Consider the following 22,061-nt stretch of genomic DNA (forward strand, 5'->3'; position numbering starts at 1 on the left):
GACAAATTGCTTTAATTTCGGGTGACTGACTGCCACCGGCAGGAGTGGGCTGCCGAGCTCAGTGGGTGCCATTTTGCTATTATGTATATGTCAGAAAAATGTGAACTTTTACATTCAGTTTAAAACGAAGGTTGAAGCTATCTCCTGGTGGCCTTTAGGAGCTGTGATATCATCCAAATGGCGGCGGTTCTCAGTCCAGTACCAAAAAAGCATCCAACATGCGATTGCAATTTCTTCTAAGTCGGATTTTTTTTATATTTATAGAATTCCGACATGGTTATTCACTTTGGGTTTGAGGAGCCCTCGACAGTTATCTCTGCTAATGAGACCAGAGAGACATTTAACAGCTTGCTTCCAATTAAATGTGAGCCCGTGAGGCCTCCGAATGTCCTCGGTTCCTTTCCAGAACTACTGAGGTGCTGCTGTTCAAGTGGACAGGCACTTTAAATGTTCCGTCTGCATGTCAAATGTAATTAATACAAGGCTGCACCTCTCTCTGCCCTAGGCCTAGATTATCAGGAATTTTGGGGCCTTTCTGTCAGTCGAGAGAATGTATGTGGGTGAAGGGATTAGGGCCTACGCAATAATGGCCTCTGACATTTTTTCTGGGAGAAAGCAATGGAGCAAGCATAACATACCTGCCAAGGCTGCAATTTGTATCAATCCCCATCTCCTCGATTCTGCCCTATAAAATTGTAGTCTATTTATTTAGCGTTTGGGGGTTTTATGGCTTGGCCGGAAAGGCCTCATTTAGACCGTGGTGAATGGTTCGCCAGGTCCAGGACCTCCCAACATATTGTGGGATCCCCGCAGTGGCTGGCAAGGATCTGACTACCTGCAGTGCATCAGTCGGTGTGCTAGGTGTGTTGTAGGCATGCTTTTTGTTTTTTTCCACAAACCAACTCCCAAAGTGAGAGTTTATTAAAACAATCAATGGCCCTGACAAGCAGAGGGAGATTTCTCTTTGCACCTTGAACCTTTGTAAGTTTTCATTGCTCAGGTCCGCCATGCATGGCATGTCGGCCCCAGTCTGGGAAAACCAGCGAGTCCACTTCAGGTAAAGGGCCTCTGACAGCAGAGCAAGCTGAGACTCAGCTGCTGGAAAGCCTGCAGTTCCCCACCTCAAAATGGGAGAGGAGGACTGCATTGTTTGCTGGACCAGCCATTGCTTTGCCTAACGCCCCACATATGCCAACCTCTAAATGGAGCCCTAATTCTTTGGCACGTATAAAACGTATAACGTATAAAACACATTTGATAAGGCGGTATTTGGAAAGTTTTCCTTTTTATGACCCCCAGTGTCCCTTTTTAAATGTTTCTAGGTAAGGGTATAATTTTGTTAGCTCGCATAAAGTTTGCACCAGTGTATCGAAAAACTGTTTTCTCTGCTGCAATGTATGTAATGGTCTCCTTGGTAGGTAATCATGAGAAAACATTTAGGTGAGAGAGAATATTGACGGGAACTGTTTATGGCAGTTCTTTAATTAGGCTTTATGCAGGAGCCTCTCTCATTAACCTCCTGTGGGGCACATCGTGGCTGTGAGTCATTTGTTTTGAAAGGTATGATTGAATACATGATTAGTTCATATGTTTGTTTCCCTTAATTGTACCTGTAAAGTTATTTTTATCGCAGAAAATTGAGACATCTTGCTGAAAGATTACATTTCACAGTTTGTAGAGGGCCCTTATTCATGCCTTGCAGTTCACCAAAGACCTGGGCATCTTAGGACAACACTGGAACCCGTCCACTATTATTTATGGGGCAAATATGAACGCACGAAACTAGAGCTAACGCACACTGAGTAGAAGAATGGAAGAAAGAAAGAGGGAGGAAGGGTCGAGATAGAGGCCTCAACAAGGAGAGAGGGATGGAACGAGAGGAGGAGGGGGTATAGAGAAGTAGAGAGGGAGGGAAGGGAAGGAGTGAGAGGTAGACAAAGAGGAAGGGACAGAGATGGTGTCAATGCGAGCAAGGGGTGGAGAGTGAGAGATGGAGAGGGAAAGGGAAAGGAAAAAGGAGCTGGGAGATAAAAAAAAAACAGGGAGAGGCACAGGGAAATAGAGAGGGACAGAAAAAAGAGGAGAGTGGTCGAGATGGTGACACACCCAGTACCGAAACGAGTCTCGGAAGGTAATTATTAACTATGAGGAGAAAGAGTCTTAAAATATTTTTGTTTAGAAGAATAGCAATGGCTTGTTGTCTACTGTTTGGAAACTCCAGGATACCAATACTTGCCTTGTGTGGCTTCAGCTGTGACCACCCTTCTTGTTACCTGAGCTCATACACACAGGACTCTTGTTTTTGCATTTATCTTTTTATTTATGTATGATCATCTATTGATCCACCCCATTATGCCAGTGTCACGCTTCTAGCGTGAGACCATTATGGCTACACCTCTGTCAAGGGACCCATTTCCTTAGTCTTTCATTGCAACCATTAAAATGTTTTTTTTTATTCAGTTCTTCTAGATGTAATTTTTACGTCTAACGAAATCGTCTCCAACCCTCTTTCTATACAGCCACATTATACTCTATACTGCTTATGCGAGTGTCATTAAATATCCCTCTTCTGTACTCTTGAGAACGTGCTCAGAAAAGTACAGTTATCTGTTTGAAGCAGTATTGACCGTAACCTTTTCTTGACAGTTGCAGAATAAGTGCCGCTCAGTGTCTGAAGCATGCATGGTTGAATGACCTCCATGCCAAGGCTAAGAAGTCCAAAGTGCGCCTGAAATCTCAAGTCCTATTGCAGAAATACCTGGCACACCGTAAATGGAAGGTGGGTATTGTGGGATAATGCTATGCCAATGGTTGAAAAAATATATGTGCATAGTGTGGTAAAGGCTATATTATTTGGAAGTTTAAGCTATCTGTAAAAATAGAATGAAAAGATATGGCCACGAATTTCTGTATTTTATCAATGTTCAAACAAATGTACACAAATAATTTTGCCCTTCTTGATAATCTTCCATTTTAATTGTTACATAGTTCGATGATTATAGTGTTTGCCTTTTGGGAATATTATCAGAGTCATGACTTTAATGAGTACCAGCAATGCAGTAGTACTGGGACCCTGGGGCATGAGCAACCCAGTGCATCCCAAATATGCTATTCTTTTACAACACAACCTTGTGTCAGGGATGATCGTGTCGTTGCTTGCACTAGGGCCATGGCACCCTTGCTACACCAGAACTGTGCTGGGAAGTGGGAGAGTAGGGACACCTCGGTGATAATGCAAAGTGCAGCATGCTAAAATGGTCCTTACTATTTATTGGCATGGTTGTAGATTTTGTGGCATTGTTTAGGTCAAGGAGATGATCCAACCATTTCCTTTGAATAGAATATCGTGGCTGTACAGCAGGTCCGGGGAAGTGGAGTAAGGTTTGGCACACCTCATATTCTTTATTTATTTAGTTATATTTATCAGTTAGTCAGACAAAGAGGGAGTATGTCCAGAGCAGTGCAGGCCATGTTTAGGTTCTATTTAGCTCCATGGAAGCCATTTTGAAACTTTTTGACGAAGTCTGGTATGGAGGGAGGGAGTCTTCCAGTGTTAGCTTTTTTGGCTCAGTTATTTAAGTATCCCACTCTTTGAATCCTAATAAAGATCATCCACAATTATTCTTCAAAATTCATCATTGCATTTAATTCATTCTTTCATTTCATTCCTGGGGCCCAACAATAAAAGAGGTGTAAATCGCAACTTATGTTTTGAAGATTACATCTTTAGGTTCAGGTCCAGAGCGTGTCATAGCCCTTTAAATACATTATTTGAAAAGGGAACAAGCTCAAGGTGGAACAAGATGTGTTTGAAGCATATATTAGTGACCCCCAAAGAAGCTAAGAATATTATGCAAAATACTTGTTGGCTGTTTTTCTTAGGGAACAATTATTCAGAAAAATAAATGAAATAAGTGAATAGATAATTTTATGTGATCCTGGATGATCTGTAACATAAAGTGATATTTAAAGGAATCATCACTCAGATTTCTTAATGTTGCATATAGGGTTTGAGAAAGGAGGAAAGGAAAGAGGAAAATATTTAATATGAAGGAAAATACTGTACAATTAAGGAAAATGCCCTTAAGAATCCGGGAAAATTGGCCAGAATATGTCAGAATAATTTATTTTTATTAACAATGAGACACAAGAAATTATTCATTTCTGGAAATGTTTATAATGCAAACTGGAGGAGTTGTGCAACTCTGAAGGATCCATCTGTAAGTTACATATTTTAAGAGAGTCCACCTAAGCTATCAAAGCTAAGGAGTTTGGAGTTTTAGGGCCTGATTACGAGTTTGTGCACCGCCATCAGCTTGGCAGTCTACCACCTTATTACGATGCTGGCAGACCCATAGAGCAAAGACTGCTGCTGTCCCACCGGCACCGTCAGGCAACGCTGACCGCCATGGTGAGGGGCAGGCCAAACATAAATCTGCTCATGTTAGCCACAGGGACAGTGAATTGTACAGAGCATTGTGTCACACAACACCAACACTACAGCAACATCACACATAATTCAAATGACACCCTCACATTGCACACATGCCATGGGCCATCAGAGTGAAGACACATATGTATAGATGTGTCATTTAACATAAACATCCCTCCCATGAAACAGCCCTGCAGTGGACCCACACATCATTCACATTGCAACTCAATAGAAGGTCAATACGATGCACAGAATTTTGAGAGACAAACATCCAAAGCTCACAATGCAAACACTACCTGCAAAATAGAGAAGGGGGCATCAGGAGCACTCATGGAAAGATTCTGCCCTGTGACACATTACACTTTGCACATGCCCCTAAAACAACATTTGCACTGGAACTGGTCCTTCATGTATCTCAGGGACAAACAATAAAGCCTCTCAGCATAATGTGTAAGTGCAAGTCAAGAAAGCACATACAAAAGCATGGCCATACATCTAGATGAAGTAGCTGCAACGCTCAAACATTAAAATGGCCACATGCTCAGTCAAATGCAAAGGAAGAGAGCACAATGGAACACCCTCCATGTGTGGACAAACAAAACTCTAGCTTCTACACATCAGACAAATGTACAATCCAAATCAGGGGGACATGTCTAACACTAAACATGTTGACATTGGCCAACACAAAATGAAATACTTACCATAGCAAAGAGAAATCAATGCAATGACACTCAAATTGGAATAACAAATGCACATCTACACAGTGTACATCTATCTTTGTTTTGGGTGACACCAGCACTGCCTACAAAGTCGGAAAATGCAAACAGCGGCAAATAGATCAGCATTCAGGGTGAAACATACACAACTGCAGGCATTCAACACAAGTTACTAAGGAACAACATAAAGGTAGAAAAGTAATTGCAGGACAAATGCGCATTCAACAAAACAACAGCAAAGAGCCAAGGCCATGGGCCAGTTCACATCAGTTAATGCACATTACTTTGCTCATACTTGACTCCAATCACTGCTAGGGAACCCCCACAGGAAGGGGCATCAAGTGGGCAGGGAGGCAGGCACCTCAGAGATCATCATTGGGTGATGTTGGGTGGGGTCAGATTTGGGATTTGTGGGTTTGGGAGGGGGATGTTTTTCTTTGGAGGGGTGGGCTTCTTTGGGGGTAGGGGTATGGGGGCTTTCAGAGGGCAGGTGTGACAGGGAGGGACTTGGTTGTGGAGGGGAAGGGTAGGAATGTGGGTGGGAGCCTCTTGGGTTTGGTAGGGGGTTTGGAGGTAACAGGGGAAAGGGCAAGCTCAAAAAGGAAACTCTCTTTGGGAAACCAGGTAAGATTATCAGAAGGGGTTGGGGATTTGGGGGTTTAGGGAGTGGTGGGCGTGTCTGTGGATGTAGATGCCTTGGGTGTGTGAGATATACTTGTGTTTGGGTGGTGTCTGTTGCATGTGTGAATGTGGGTGTTTGCGTTTCTTGGGGGCTGGGAGGTGGAGGTGCTGGGTAATGTGGGAGTGGTGGATGTGTGTGTGACTGGTGGGGTGGTGTCTGTGGGTATGGTAGATGTGGATGTGTCTGTGTGTGGTTTCTGTGGATATGGTGGATGTGTGTGTATATGTTGGGGTGGTGTTTGTGGTTATGGTTGATGTGTCTGTGAGTGTTGTGCTGGTGTCTGAGGGTATGGTGTCTGAGGTGTACGAGTCATTGGGTTGTGAGCTGTTGTCTGGGTGTATGGTGGGTGTGTCACTGGCTGTTGTGGTGGTGTCTGTGGGTGTGCTGGATGTGGCTTGTGAGTCGGTGGGGGTGCCTGTTGAAGTGATGGCTGATACGCTGTTTGTTGGTGAGGGTTGAGGGCCTGTGTGCAAGTGTGTCTTGTGGTGTTTGTGTTGATGTGTACTACTTGTGTGTGTTGAGGTGGATGCGTGCAGATGTGTCTGTGTGCTTGGGACAGGTAGGGAAATAGGGAATTTGGATTGGGAAGAGGGAGGTGGAGGGGGAGGTATGTGGTGGGTGGATGGCTGCCGTCAATGAGGAGGTCAGAGCCTGAAAAGTTCTCTGTAGGCCAGACATGTCACTATGAGTGCCTTCAAGGGAACACTGGTCGGCTGAAGTTGGGTTGCCAACCCCTGGATGCAATTTACAATGGCAGTCTGCCCCACAGAGATACTCCTCAGGAGGTCAGTAGCCTCCTCACTCAGGGCAACACGGGTAACAGGGGCTGAGGTGCCTGGGGCAAAGGAGAGGCACTCCCTCTTGGGTGAGTGGGCATAGCCAACTGGGTGGGGAGCAACAGGGAGGATGGTGATAGAACTGGGTGTGATTGGACAAGGATGGTATAGGAGGAGCTCCTGATGGGTCTTCCACCACTAGGAAGTGGCCACTGGAGGTAGATTCCGATGATGACGAAGTTGTTTGTGTCTCCACCGTGGCACTCCCCTCACCTTCCAGGCCACTGGGTCCCTCCGTGCCGGCGGTGTCCTGACTGGAGGCACCCTGGCCAGGTGCTTCCCCACTTGGTTGTGCCCTGTCTCCTTGGCTTACCTGGGATGATGCTGCAAATACAAAGAGGAAAAGGGTCACCACATGTTGCTGATCACACTTGAACAACAGCTGTGATTAACAAACATTACCATTACGTCAAGTAGGCCCTAGCAAAAAACGCCATCAAAGTGTCTCCTACATGTACTATGCCATATGCATGCATGTCACCTGAACTATCAACAGTTGCCCACAGGAAAGTCAGGATCTCAGACAACTCCAGTTGCATGGGTGAAGTTGTGCAATCACAGTAACAATTGAACAAGTAGGAGACCACATCACCTTCAATGCTTTGCCTCATGTTGCATAGCTCAGTTACCTGTTGTTATGCAACAGTAGGGCAATGCCAAGTTCATTCCCACAGATCCCACACAATGTCATGCAGACATCTATTTGTCACATACACAATAACACAACGTTAAGAAATTATGCTCCAAAATCCTGGCATGTTGCTGACAGAAGTACAGTAGCCTGAAGAAGGGGACATGGAAATAAAAATACTCATGTCACACTGAAAACATGTCAACAACGCACACTTCAGCCTGTGTAATTTGTCCTAATGGAGTCATGGAGGTAGTACTAATGTTGCTCAGATATACTACACATTTGACATGGAAATGTGCACTGTCGACAAAATGTGCAAATTGTCAGGGAGCTATGTCTGTAAAATCCACAACAAAATGAATCAGCAAGCCCTTGGGAAATCACCACTACTGTCTGGCACCCCTTACAATGACATACTATGATTGCATCTGTAGAAGTCATTAGTCCTTTGCATGTTGGAGAGGCCCAGAGATTTGCAAGTACTTGTAGAAGGGCTGCATCATGTTGCCCTAATGGAAGCTACATCAGTGTCTCCATTTTGGTCCTGAAAACCCAGATGTCTGTGGATGAATGGTTTTACCCAACCACATGTGATTCCAATATAACTGCAAGTCACTCCATAATGCATGCCAACAGTCAGGTAACAAACCTTCCCCATTACACATGTGCAGTGCCCATTTCCACACGAAGCCACATTAATAGAATGGAAATGCACATTGTGTGTAAAAACTCTAGTCCTCCCTGTAGTGTCCCTCATTGCTACTGCAGTTGTATATGCCAAATGATATGCTATGACGGGTGAGGCTATGTGTGAGCCAGCAATCAAAGGTGACACACCTCTGTCTGTGGCACCAAATGAAATGTAGCGCCATTGCATATGTCCAATTGCAAACACATATTGGCATGCACATATATGAGGGAATACAGAAATCATCCCATGAACACAGGTAGACTATGCATGAAACAGCAGTTTACACATTTTGTCTGAAGAGAAAGGGACATACGCTAACATGTAGGCACAAGGAACAATGACAACAGTAATGGCACATAAATCATGTCAGTTGACATTTCACACTTACCAAGGGAAAGTCTTGATCTGTAGCTGCACCCAAAGAACAATGTATGCTCTGTCACATGTATGACGGCCTCTTTCACATGACAGACAGTAGTGAGACACCAGTATTCGTCACACACTGAATGCAAGATGCCTCTGGGGGGCAGATGCCAAATTACTCATTTGAGCAGACACATGGCTGAGGACAATGATCCATCACTCCTTTTTCTTTGGACTGTAACACTTGATCTTGGGGCAATGAGACATGAACCCTATAAAGCTAGCAGCCAGCAACTTATGGCTGGCTTATGCCCATTAACAAAACAAATTAAAAAGAGGGCAGCTTGCAAAATAAAATATGAGGCATGAAAGCAGGCTAACGGCCCAATAAAACTTCAATTTGGGGCGGGTCAGACAGCTGACTAATAGGGTCAGGTGCTTGAGAACCTTGATGCTCAGTTTTGTAACAGAGCACAGGTTGGCCTCACCGGGGGCAAAAGACAAAGTGTGGGCAAGCTGCCAGCAACCCAGGAATGTATAAAGACTAAAAGGAGGTGTCGGCTGGTAGAAAGGCACTATAAGAGGAGCAAAACTCCTGCCATGGAAAACCTCAGGAGGCTGGCACAGAAAGAGTACAAAAGAGCAATATGGTCGTTGAAGGTAAAAGAGACCGAAGAATGTTGGAAACGCTTGGTTGGACTGCTGCCGCCTAATAGAAGCAGAGAATTTTGGGACTATATCAACCCTCTGCTATAAGCATCTGAAACTACTGTTAACGTGATCTCTGCCAGTGATTGTGAAAGGCACGTGGGAAATCTTTTTGTGGACCCAAAGTATGCAAAGGCCCAAGAACTCACCGGGTGGCACCACAAAGTAGATGGGCCAAATGACAAGACAGTAACAGTCACTATTAAGACTGGGCAAATGGTGCTTGGTAACCTGAGGTGGGATGGGACCCATTGCCCAGTGGTTTTCCAGGGAGCATATTCAGAGAGCATCAAGCTTATTGGAAGGACCCTCTGACCGCTCTATTTAATCACTGTCTACACTACTCGGTGGTCGCAGAGGCCAGGAAAGGTTCAATACTTCAACCCATTTACAAAAAAGGGGGTACTACGCACCTGAAAATTATAGGCTGCAAATGCGCCTCTTAACTCTTCCTGTCTGGAACTATCAACGTAAATGGAAGATGTCGCAGGGGCACTTGCAGGAATGTACTCTGTGTAAATATCACACTGAATCTATAACACATCTTGTATGCTGCTGCCCATGTTTGCTCTCAGAAACACATCAACTCTTAAACCTGTGTTCTTGAAACATGGGGTGAGAACATGCAAAGAAGCTATAAGATTTGTTTTTACTGCAGTGGTCCCCATGGAACTGGCCTGCTTTGGAAATGTTTTCCATAAAATGAGACAGGCCCTACACCATGCATTTGGCCAAATTAGTGCAGGAACTTACATGAGGGGTGAGATCTATAAAGAAACGACATTGACGAAATGGCTCCTACCCCCTAAGTGACTCCACATTTCTCCTAGATGGTCCTGGGCACTGGAAGGATGAGATGTAAGAGGTTACCCCATTGTCACTGTTTGGTTAAAGAGCAGGGACTTATGGAGTCAGCACTCGCACTTTTTAAGGCCTGAAACATGTCCACTGAGTTGAGAATTAAAGTACCTTAGGGCACATGGATGCTTGCACTTGCACTTTTTCAATATGAACCCAAGGGGCCTATGGGAGTTATAATTTGTACTTTTAGAGGCTTATTATAGTTTATAGAGATGAGAATCAAGGAGCCCATGACAGAGCCCCTGACACTGAGACAGATAAGGCTCTGTGGTCAATAAGACGGGTGCACAGAATGCATTATTTTGCATTTTTACTCCCAAGAGACTGACTAGTGAGACACTTGGAAAGTTAGACTCGGCATTGTGCGAACAAGAGATTAGAGCCTATTAATAACTCGACGTATATGGGCCTAGTGATCTAACAAACAGAAAGTGCTTGTGCAGGAAGGGACAATGGAGGTTTACATTTTTCAGTTGTAGAATTTTAGGCTGTTGCACGTTTGGATTATTTTAAATGTATTTCATATATACTTAATATATGATGCCATGTGATTTATTTACCCACACAAGTTTTGTGTGGGGGTTTGTGTTGGTTAACATTCTTTGCATTTTATTGGCGTTAATTATCTTTTATTGTATTTGGTGCAATGATTTTAATTAATCATGCAATAAAGATTAATTCATTCATTCACTGAGGCGCAGTTGTCTGTAGTGTAGAATTTACACCCACTACAACAACAAACATTACTTGATTAATCAATGTAAACAGACGTGTTATCCCTGGAGAGCTATTTTTTGTGGATTGTACCCAGTTGTATCATAGGTCCCTGGGCTAATAGGCAAGCCACATCAGTATGCACCACATTACAAATCTACACAAACAGTTACTCATCTAGTGTGTCACACAATGGCCAATCTCCAGTCGTCAGGGGGAGATGTCAGAACCTAACACATCAACATGGATATGTGACAGGCAGGAATGTGTCCTGTACTCACCCCTTGTGGCTGCTGTTCTCCCCTCAAATGCCCATCAAGGTCTGGTGCACCACTGCCAAAATGCAGTACTTTAGGGGGGTCATGGTCTGACGTGCACCCTGTCCACGTTGGGAGGACAGCCCCAGCTGGACCTCCGTGATCTTCCGTGCCCAGCGTCTCAGGTCCTCCCACCTTTTCTGACAATTGGTGCTCTGCCTGCTGTGGTCCCGCAAGGTCCGTACCATCCGTGTGATGGCTCTCCAACTCTCCTTCTTCTGATGGGTGTTTTGCAAAAGACAAATCAAGTGATTACAAACACATGTTTTTGCCCAAATAGTTGTGTCACACACGTCAGAAACACCAAGCAAAAAATTGTCAATTTGTCAACATACCACAAGTGTAAAGCACACATGCCAATAAGTACAGGGACATGAGTACACACTTTTGCATTCATTTGCAGACTAATCCACTACCCGGCTCATAGCCTACAATGACTAAGCATGCCTACTGACATCAGGTAGCCTATGCGCCAGCAATATGTACTGTGATGTGAGCCACAAAGAAACACTACAAACTAAAGTGGCTTCTGAAGGCTAAACTCCTTGGGCCTGACTTGACCAACACATTTACACTCTGCAAGATTGATTCACTACATTCAGTCGCTACAGGCAACTACCATAGTACGGACTTCACCCTAACACTTGAGTGACAATGAAAGGGCTGGCATGGTAGGTACGGAAAGTGTCTTCCCTGTGCATTTGTGGACATGTGGCCTACCAAATACAGACTCATACCACATCAGGGTGAGTTTCTGTGGTATGTACCTGTACCACAGAACACTCATTTGGACATATGTTTCTAAACTACAGGGATGGCATCCAACATACAAAGGTATGCATTGTACAGTTTTTGCTATGTAGCCAAGCTATTGAGTCACATGTCATGGCCTCCGAGGAATCTACACACTGCTGAACTTTGGGGTTGTCATTTGTCAATAAGTCTGCAGAGGACAAATATGACTTATGGGAAGGTGAAAACAGAGCTGTGGGAGCATGGGACCTGTCATGAGTCAAAGACACACATGGACAATGATGCAAAATGCACCCATGGACTAGTTCTGGGATTTACCTTAGTACACATTCCTATTCTAGTCAATGGACTGAGGCATTCAGGGCTAGTCTTGCCACCAGGGCCTCATATTGACCACATGACAAGATCTGCAGGTCTACAAGGAGTAGGCACAGTACCACAGTTACATAGCCACAGTGACTCCCCCACATCCTGTAGAATGTCCCATACTGTCAGATACATTTGACAGGCCATGGTCTCTGCAGGCTGAGCATACAGAACATACATGGCACATTTCCATCACTTCCGTGCATGACAGTACGTCATGTGGCCATCAGTGATGTGGCTTGTGTGGCAACCAGAAGGGCAGAATGAGTCATGAAATGCCTTCCAAACAACAGTTTGGCAAGGCCACATGTGGGGTGAAAGGTCTGTGACACAATACATATTGCTTACAAGATTATCAAATGGCTCAGACAAGATGCATAAACAACTCATGCTGTCATGCACATGCATGTTGTCCAACATTTACAACCATCATTAACAAAGAAATATAATTGGATGGCAGTAAAGCCTCCTTGCCTACTTATGTGCACCCAACACAAGCAGGTTCTAGGACCCCCAAAAACATCATTCAACACAATGTGAATGAACACAACATATAGCACAAGTCACCAATACCTGCACCATGTACATCCCATTTATACCACACAGAATGTAACAACAGGCACACAAGATGGATACCTGGCACACAGGGGCACATTGTAGCCTGTGAGGAGGGAAAAGATGGTGTTGAACAGAGTCAGTTGTGCCAGTGAGCTACTTATCTGCCCCACTGGTGAGCTGTCCATATAGGGGAAGGACCTCACTCAGAAGCCTCTCCAGCTCCTCTGGAGAGAAGGCAGGGGCATGTTCACCAGCTGGACTTGGCATGATTGCTCCTAGAGGCGGCACATAGCAGCTGGAGTGATGGAGCTATTGCTGGCAGTAGCATCAAGAGTCAAATGCTTCCAAAAGTCCTCTCAGGTTTCTGTACCACTCACTGGTATGCAAGTGCTTCACCCAGAAATTGTCAACTCGCTGGCTCAAGGGAGCCTTTTTGGACAGGAAACAGATGGGAGCACCCTGCCTAACACACCAGCATGCAGTCAGCCCCATTGCATCATGGTAAATGCAGTACAGCGAGCTGACGAGCTCTGGTTGAAGCACCTGCGTGTCAGTGAGTGGTACAGAAACCTGAGAGGACTTTTGGCAGCATGTCCAGCAACCACACGGACAAAGCTGCTCTCTGCTGATGGAGGGCTAAACCCAGAAACATGTGTCTAGAGATATACACCTCTAGCTGCACCTACTTAGGTGAAAAACTACAGACTACTTGGTGGAGTAAAAACGAATTTGTACTGCATTTACCATTATGCAGTGGGGCTGACTGCATGCTGGACTGTGAGGCAGGGTGTTCCCATCTCTTTACTAACCATAGTATTGGGTGATTTGCCATCACACATGACATCATTGACTCAAGCAGTCGATTAAATGTGCAGATCAGATGCACTTTGGAGGATGACCTGAAAATGACATTTTACCACCATTGCAGCCAACACAGTTGAGTGGAAAGCAGGCAGACTCAGGACTTTTTTGTCTACATGACTGGAGTCATCTTGTGCACAGTGCTATGTCAATGTGTCTGCTACTGCTACCAACATGGTTATTCAGCTTGAGGCCTTAGGAATACTTGTAGTACACACTGGGGAAGGTGTAATTTCTATTCTCAATAGTTTGATATTGGGTTAGCAAGTCAAGATGGAGCTAGATAGATGGACACATCTCTGATATGAACATGATCTATGCTTGATCACTGTAGGAAAGTAGCCTCTTTCTAGCTTTGTTACCCCCCACTTTTGGCCTGTTTGTCAGTGTGTTTGACTGTGTCTACTGGGATCCTGCTTTTCAGGACACCAGTAGTTATGATCTGTCCCTTAAATTATGGTTATTGCATAATGTTAACTCAGTATATCACCCACAGTTGGCATACTGGTGCTCTTTATAAGTCTCTAGTATATGGTACCTAGGTACCCAGGGCATTGGGGTTCGAGGGGATCCATATGGGCTGCAGCATATCTTTACCACCCATAGGGAGCCCATGCAAAGGCTTCTACGGGACTGCCATTGCAGCCTGTGTGAAAAGGTGCATGCACCCTTTCACTGCCATTTACAGTGCACCAGGTCACTTATAAGTCACCCCTATAACAGGCCCTCCAGTCCTGAGGGCAGGGTGCAGAGTACCTGTGTGTGAGGGCTCCCCTTCACTAGCAGAGGTGCCCCCATGACCTCCAGGATCATTTTCCCGGACTTCGTGAGTGCGGGGATGCCATTTTACGTGTGTACTGGACATAGGTTACTACCTATATCCAGCTACATAATGGCTACTCCGGACATAGGTATGTTTGGTCCCAAACATGTTGGAATCATACCCCAATGCTTTTGCAAGCATTGGTTATATGATTCAATGCACTCTGGGGGCTCCTTAGAGGAACCCCAGTATTGCCATTCAAGCTTTTTGAGGTTTTCCAGGCAGCTCCAGCTGCTGCCACCTCTCAGACAGGTTTCTGCCCTCCTGCTGCTTGAGCAGCTCAAGCCCAGAAAGGCAGAACACAGGATTTCCTTTGGAAGAGGGGTGTTACACCCTCTCCGTGTGGAGATCGGTGTTACAGGCTAGGGGTGTTACACCCTCTCCGTGTGGAGATCGGTGTTACAGGCTTGGGAGGGGTAGTCTCCCCAAGCCACTGGAAATGCTTTGAAGAGCACATTTGGTGTCCTCCTTGCATAATCCAGTCTACACCAGTTCAGGGACCCCCAGTCCCTGCTCTGGTGTGAAACTGGACAAAGGAAAGGTGAGTGACCACTCCCCTGTCCATCACCACTCCACGGGTGGTGCTCAGAGCTCCTCCAGTGGGTCACTGGGTTATGCCATCTTGGATTCCAAGTTGGCAGGGCACTCTGGGAGCATCTGAGTGACCAGTGCCAGCAGGTGACGTCAGAGCCCTCCCCGATAGGCGCTTACCTGTTTAGCTGACCAATCCCCTTTCAGGGCTATTTAGGGTCTCTCTCTTGGGTGGTTCTTCAGATTCGGATTGCAGGGCTCCAGCAGGAATCCTCTGCATCCGTCACCTCATCTTCTTACCGAAGAAACTGCATCGGGACCTCCAGGAACTCTGCAACAAAGAAGCAAAGATGACTTCTGCAACATTGTATCTTCAGCTCCTGCCAGCAACTGCAACTATTTCCCAGCGTGTCTTCAGCCTGCACCAGAAGAACGAAGGAATCTCCCTTGGAGTGAAAAAGTCACTCCCCTGCTTTAGCAGGCCCCTCTCTTCAACGAGAACTGGTGGCGTGGTCCCATCTCCTGACGAGCTGTGTGGATCCTTCCTCACGGGTGGTGGACTGAAGTGGTCCCGACGGTCCTGACGTCCTACTGTACAATGTTGGTGGAGGTAAGAGCTTGCCTCCCCACGCAAGACAATACCCCCATGCACCGCGTGTTTTGCACTTGCCAAGGCTTGTTGGCATCCTTCCACGAAGTTCTGCATGGATTGTGCAGCTCCGGCCCCCAGCACTCTATCCTGTGACGCACAGCTTCCTGCGTGGTTCTCCAGTGGCGTGGGACCCTTTGTTGTAGTGCTGCATGGACCTCCTTTTGCACCTTCTTTGTCCCCGTGCTGTGGGACTCCTGTGCGCGCTGCCTGGTCCCCTGAGGGCTCTCTGAGTTGCTGAGAGCCCCCTCTGGCTCCCTGTCCTGGGTAGAGTCCCTCCTGGTCCCGCGCAGCACAATTTTCCACTAACCGCGAGCTTTGCGTATGCTAAGGCTTATTGGCGGAATCCAGTAATGCAACCCAGACTGCAATCATCCATCTGGCATGGGACATCTTCTGCACCAACCAGAAACCTGCATCCATCTTCTTGGGTGCAGTACTGACTGTTGTTCTTCACTGGTGGTTCTTCTTTTGCACCTTCATCCCGTTTAGCAGGGGCTCCTGTTCTCCCTGGACTCTTCTGTACTTCTCTGGCTTGGTCCCCTTCTTCCACAGGTCTTGTGGCCCAGGAATCCACTGTTGGTGTCATGCAGTCTCTTTTGGTTCTTGCATAATGTTCTTTCTTGTGTTCTTGTTTGTTTGAGGAAAGTTACTGTGATATTCTCCTGCTTTCCTGTGCTGTGGAGTGGGTTCTATTACTTACTTATGGTGTTTTCTAATACTCCCAGCGCCCCTCTACACACTACACTTGCCTAGGTGGGAAACCAACATTCGCATTCCACTTTCTTAGTATATGGTTTATATTCCCCCAAGCCCATTTCTAACTATTGTGATTTTCACTATTTTCACTGTTTTCTAACTGTTTTTTACAGCTATTCCTGCATATTAGTGTATATAATTTGTTTATTACCTACTTCCTAAGGGAGTATAGTCTTTATGGTATTTTTGGCATTTGTGTCACCAAAATAAAGTACCTTTATTTTTGTAACCCTGAGTATTTTCTTTCATGTGTGTGAGTACTGTGTGACTACAGTGGTATTGCATGAACTTTGCATGTCTCCTAGATAAGCCTTGGCTGCTCAGCTACAGCTACCCCTAGAGAGCCTGGCTTGTAAAAACTGCCTACATTTCACTAATAAGGAATAACTGGACCTTGTATGAGGTGTAAATACCTTAGGTACCTACTAGAAACCAGGCCAGCCTCCTACAATCACTCCCAGGTGGGTACTTGTCATTTGGGAGTTCACAAACAGGGGTATTTGGACAAGGAACCACTGTGCTGTTGGTTGGAGTTGCAGAAACAGACCCTGCTGGGAGTTGCACTCAGGGCACTCTCTTTATTACACACACACTTGACAAATGTTATCCCCCCAGGTGAGTAAACTTTATTTGGGAGTTCACAAACAAGGGTATTTGGACAAGTGACCACTGGACTGGTGGTTGGAGTTACTGAAACAGCGCCTGCTAGAAGTTGCAGGCAGGTCACTCTCTCTACTACACACACTATACAAATGGTATCCCTCCCAGGTGAGTACTCTTCAATTGAGAGTTCACAAACAGGGGTATTTGGACAAGTGACCACTGGACTGGTGGCTGGAGTTACTGATACAATTGCTGCTGGGAGTTGCAGCCAGGTCACTCTCTCTGCTACACACACTGTACAAATGGTATCCTCCTAGGTGAGTACACTTCAATTGAGAGTTCACAAACAAAACATTTTTGGACAAGTGACAACTGGGCTGGTGGTTGGAGGTACTGTAACGGCCTATTGTGCTTTGCATTCAGATCACACTCTCTACTACACACACTATACAAATGTTATATCCCATGTGAGTACACATCAATTTAGCATTCACAAACAGGGGTACTTGGACAAGTGACCACTGGGCTGGTGGTTGGAGTTACAGAAACAGGGCCTTCTGAAAGTTACAGTCAGGTCACTCTCCTTTCCACACACTATACAAATGTTATCCCCCCATGTGAGTACACTTCATTTGGGAGTTCACAAACAAGGGTATTTGGGCAAGCTACCACTGGGCTGGTGGTTGGAGCTACTGAAACAGGGCCTGCCAGGAGTTGCAGTCAGGTCACTCACTTTGCTACACACGCTATACAAATGTTATGCTCCCAGGGAAGTACACTTCATTTGGGAGTTCACAAACTGGGCTATTTGGACAAGTGACCACAGGGATGGCGGTTGGTGTTACTGAAACTGGGCCTCCTGGGAGTTGTAGTCAGGTTACTCCCTCTATTCCCCAACGTTTGACAAATGTTGGGTATTACATAACTGTATGCAGACTTAATTTATGTTTGAGCTTACATTTTGGCACATACCAGGAATCCTGGAACTTGTTATTGTGAGATTTCCAGGAGCCATTTAGATAAATGACACGTGATGGGTCATTGCCACCAACTGGGGATTTCACTGACGGGCTCGGAGTGTCTTACTACTTAATGTGTGGAGTGTGTCTGCAAGTGTGTGTCCTCTGGACCTGTCTGGATGTTTCAAAGAGCTGAATGTAGGTGTGTCATGTTTGACTGAATGGTTCTATGTCTCACCATTGAAATGCAAGTGCTTCCAAGTTTCTGCTCTTCCAGTGGGAAGTAGGCAATTTTTAGTATGTAAAACAGTGCACTTGTAGTACTTTCTCATACTTTTATCTGCCTTTGTGGGTTGGCCCTAAAACATCTAAAATAGAAATTAAATTGGATTTTCAGGTGCTCTATATATATATAAATAATACAGGTAGAAAGTACTGTGCCCGCTTCGGATTTTTATTAACAGGGAGTTGGACATTTCAGGGCAGATTCACAATGTTATGTAAGGGAGCTTAAAAGAATACTCGTAGTAATTTTTCCTTTACTAATTAATGCTTTTGTTAATGAACCTCATCCAAATACAACCTGCTCACTCCTCACAGCTCTAAAAGAAAAATAGATCGTCACCCCATGACTTCAATCTCAAAAATAAATATTTTGATCCAGGTTTACTTTAAATATGTATCTTTTATTAAACATTATGGTTTATCCCATTTGTGATTTGTAATGGTATCGAATTGCACTTGCCTGGTAAAATACCCTTAAATAGTTTTCTCTGAAGTTGTGCCTCAAAGACTAAGGGTCTGATTTCGACCATGGCGGATGAGATACTCTGCCACAAATGTGACGGATATCCCGTCCGCCGTATTACGAGATCCATTATGTCCTATGGAACTTGTAAAACGGCAGGCGGAAAATCTGTCACTTTTGTGACGGAGTATCCCATCTGCCGAGGTTTTTAATCAGGCCTTAGGTGAGACTAAGATTGAACATCTAAGAGTGTTAATGAACACACATAAAAGTGATTTGAAACAACAACAAAAACGTGCAGCCCCTTCATCTCCAAAAAGTAGCGAGGGTACCACTAGCTTGTTGTGGAAGGAGAACTGCCGATTTATAACAGTACTTCCACTGCTAAACTCGTAACATTCCTATTGCATGTGATATGGTAAATATTCAATTTACAAAGGATCCGACGGTTCTGAGAATTTCTACATTTCTGAAGATATTTCTACTTCTGATGTTCTGGTATTGACATTTTCTAAAATAAATTGTTGACCATACTATAAAGATGCAAACCTTTCTTTCCTGTAAAGTGCTGTTTGTAAACACTGTAATGAATTTCACTTTAGTATGGGTTGTTTCTATTGAATAATTTGAATCATGCAATTGTAGCAATTGAGTGGCTACAATGTTGCCAAAAGATGGATGTCAGTCACATAGCTTCTTTCTCTGAGCATTAATTGCCATTCCAGTTCCTTGTCTGGTGAGTCACTAAATCCATAAGTGGCTCACATCTATAACATGGTATTAATGCCTCAGGAACTAGATTGGAGGTCAAATAAAGCTTGATTAAATTCAACATTGGGCGCACTTCCCTTTCAATTAGTGGCATATGCATTTTTAGCGTGGAGTAGACTACTGAATATGCCACAGCAACACAGTTTAATTTGCAACATGCTAATGATGAGCCCAATGGCCATTAATGGCATTAGGAAAAAAACATCCATTCATAAGGTGTGTGACATAGAAAGGCTACTGCAATAGCAGGAGTCTTAGCATATGTTACAATGGACACCACTTGTCCTACTAACCATGATATTGCTGTAGATGTATTGCATTCAGTAACATAATAAAAATAAAGTATTACTAAATACTAACCACAAAAGCTCATATATATTGGATTGCTTGGACCAGTGAGCCATCCCTTGAAACAAATTGTGTTTGGAATAATCCATAGAAATCTACTGCTGCCACAAAGAGTCACTTTCCTTCCTTAAAATATATGTCACCACTGTTCAAAACACAATCTATACTACTACATCATCATTGTATTTTTTATTGATGAGCTTATCCAGACTAATTGGAATACTTTTTGTACATTTTTATTTGCCCACATCTTTCTGAAGTTTGCAGGCCTTATTCACAAAAACCTTTTCTGAGCAGTTGTGCCTTACTACAGACTGTTGTGTGACTTACTCACAAATTTCAAGGAGCTAGAAATGCTTAATCATAGGAAAAATGCTTTGAGAATCCGACCGTTAATGTTTAATTGGGCACTGTATGCCTTCGACAAACGTTAATCTGGTTATTAGGTGTTATTGGTTCTTTTAGAGACATTTTACACAGCAACAAGCATTCTGTCCATGCAAATGAAGATCTTCACAAAAGTGCTGCAAGAGTTCTTTCTTATAGGGAAAACGCCTTTATGCAATGGGATCACATAGAAATCCTGCCCATCCAGAAATTTGTGGCTCGCTCAAAATTTCCACTGATCTTGTTCAAGCATTTCATAAAATCTATGGGGACAGTGATCAAATGGAAGGCAGTAGCTATTCACTAATATCCAGTTGATACCCAGATATACATAAAGATGTCACCAACTTGACCATATTAAATTGAAATCTCTTCTGGCCAAATTAAAAGACCGTATGGTCTTCTCACTGACACTGAATTCCTAGTAATATACTAAGAAAAAAATAATTAGCAAATTGAATAAAAATTATGCTATGTCACACTTTTTTAGGTGTTCCCAGTGGCAAGGGGTTTGTAGTGAGTTGGATCTTGTGACCTTCAATCAAACCTGCCTATGCTCTGTGGGTCTTGGGTTCCAGTTGTGCTGTGTGTCTCTCCTGGCTCCCTGTCTCAGTACATGATTCATGTGCATTCTCCAAACATTGTCATTGTAGTTCATTCCCAATGTTACTTTCTTCTAATGTACCAATGTCAGAGTCTCACGGCGTGTGGTTCTGCCAGAGATAATGTTTTCCAAACCAAACATCATGATTTTCCATTTTCCATCTACTATGGTTAGTGTGGTTTTTTTTCACAATGGAAGTGTATTCCATGTCCCTAAAATGTATGATTTGTCTCCTTTTACTTCCCCCTCCCACTCCCAGTAATTTTCTCGTTGCTCTCTTTCCAAGTAGAATCTCAGTCATATGTTATTATTGAGGAGAATAAAATAGGAGATTGCAAGATGTGGAAATGGAAAGCTACACAAATCTCATAATATAATGGTTTGGGTCTGGCAAGTGGGTATACTTGCCAGGTTGAATTGGCAGGTTAAAAACTGCACACACAGACTCTGCAGTGGCAGGTCTGAGCCATGTTTACAGGGCTACTCATGTGGGTGGAAAAATCAGTGCTGCAGACTCACTAGTAGTATTTGGTTTACAGGCCCTGGGCACCTCTAGTGCACTTTACTAGGGACTTACTAGTAAATCAGTTATGCCAATCGTGGATAAACCAATCACCAATACAACTTACACAGAGATAATATGCACTTAGCACGTGTTAGCAGTGATAAAGTGCCCAGAGTCCTAAAGGCAACAAAACTGGTCAGAAAAAATAGGAGAAAGGAGGCAAACATTTTGGGGATGACCCTGAAAAAAGGGCCAGGTCCAACAATGGCTAGGTAGAGTTCCCATAAATACTTCCAGGTTTATCTTTCCTTTTTCTTACCTGCATCTCTTGACCATTCATGACATGGTGTGCATCCCTTTCTTCACTACATGAACACCTCCAGATCAGGTTGTTATCTTTCCTTTCTCCAGTTAATTTGCCATTCTAACAACAGGAAAACTCCTCCAAAGAAAACCCTTCTACCCCAGGACAAGGGCATCATGAGGAGCTTGACCTGCCTCTTGCAAGACTTAGTCACCCCAAAAGTACCCTTTCCCACTGGCTTTCCTTGTCTGTGTCCCAGTGACAAAAGAACTCTCATCAGGGCCTCCTCACAGTGTCCACCATATTCTAGCCTGTTACTCGAATGTGGTAAGTGAAGCTGCATCCAATCCTACTGCTCTGCACAGCCCACATGCATTTTAATGAGTGAGGGAGTGGAGTAGGGGCCAATCACAATGATGCTTATTGTGTGGTAGGGTAAACAGCAGCGTGATTGGCTGAAATCGTTCACTGGCTGTCATCAGTATTCCAACTAACCACAGTGGCACTCAATGTTACAGAGTAAGTTGGAGTCTGATTGACTGATGTCCCATGCTGCATCAATTGGGCAGGAGCAAGAG

At 44.4% G+C, this 22,061-nt stretch overlaps 1 protein-coding gene across 2 annotated transcripts in view; it reads left to right on the forward strand.

Moving 5' to 3' along the window:
• Nucleotides 1-22,061, forward strand: part of MYLK3 (myosin light chain kinase 3) — a 386,764-nt gene that overhangs the window by 355,756 nt on the left and 8,947 nt on the right. For both annotated transcript variants that reach the window (XM_069216622.1, XM_069216621.1), the window contains exon 12: nucleotides 2,647-2,779. In XM_069216622.1, coding sequence (XP_069072723.1) covers nucleotides 2,647-2,779 — 133 coding nt within the window. The remainder of the gene's footprint in view (nucleotides 1-2,646; nucleotides 2,780-22,061) is intronic.

Source organism: Pleurodeles waltl, chromosome 12 (genome assembly GCF_031143425.1).
Source record: "Pleurodeles waltl isolate 20211129_DDA chromosome 12, aPleWal1.hap1.20221129, whole genome shotgun sequence".
NCBI classification, from domain to species: domain Eukaryota; kingdom Metazoa; phylum Chordata; class Amphibia; order Caudata; family Salamandridae; genus Pleurodeles; species Pleurodeles waltl.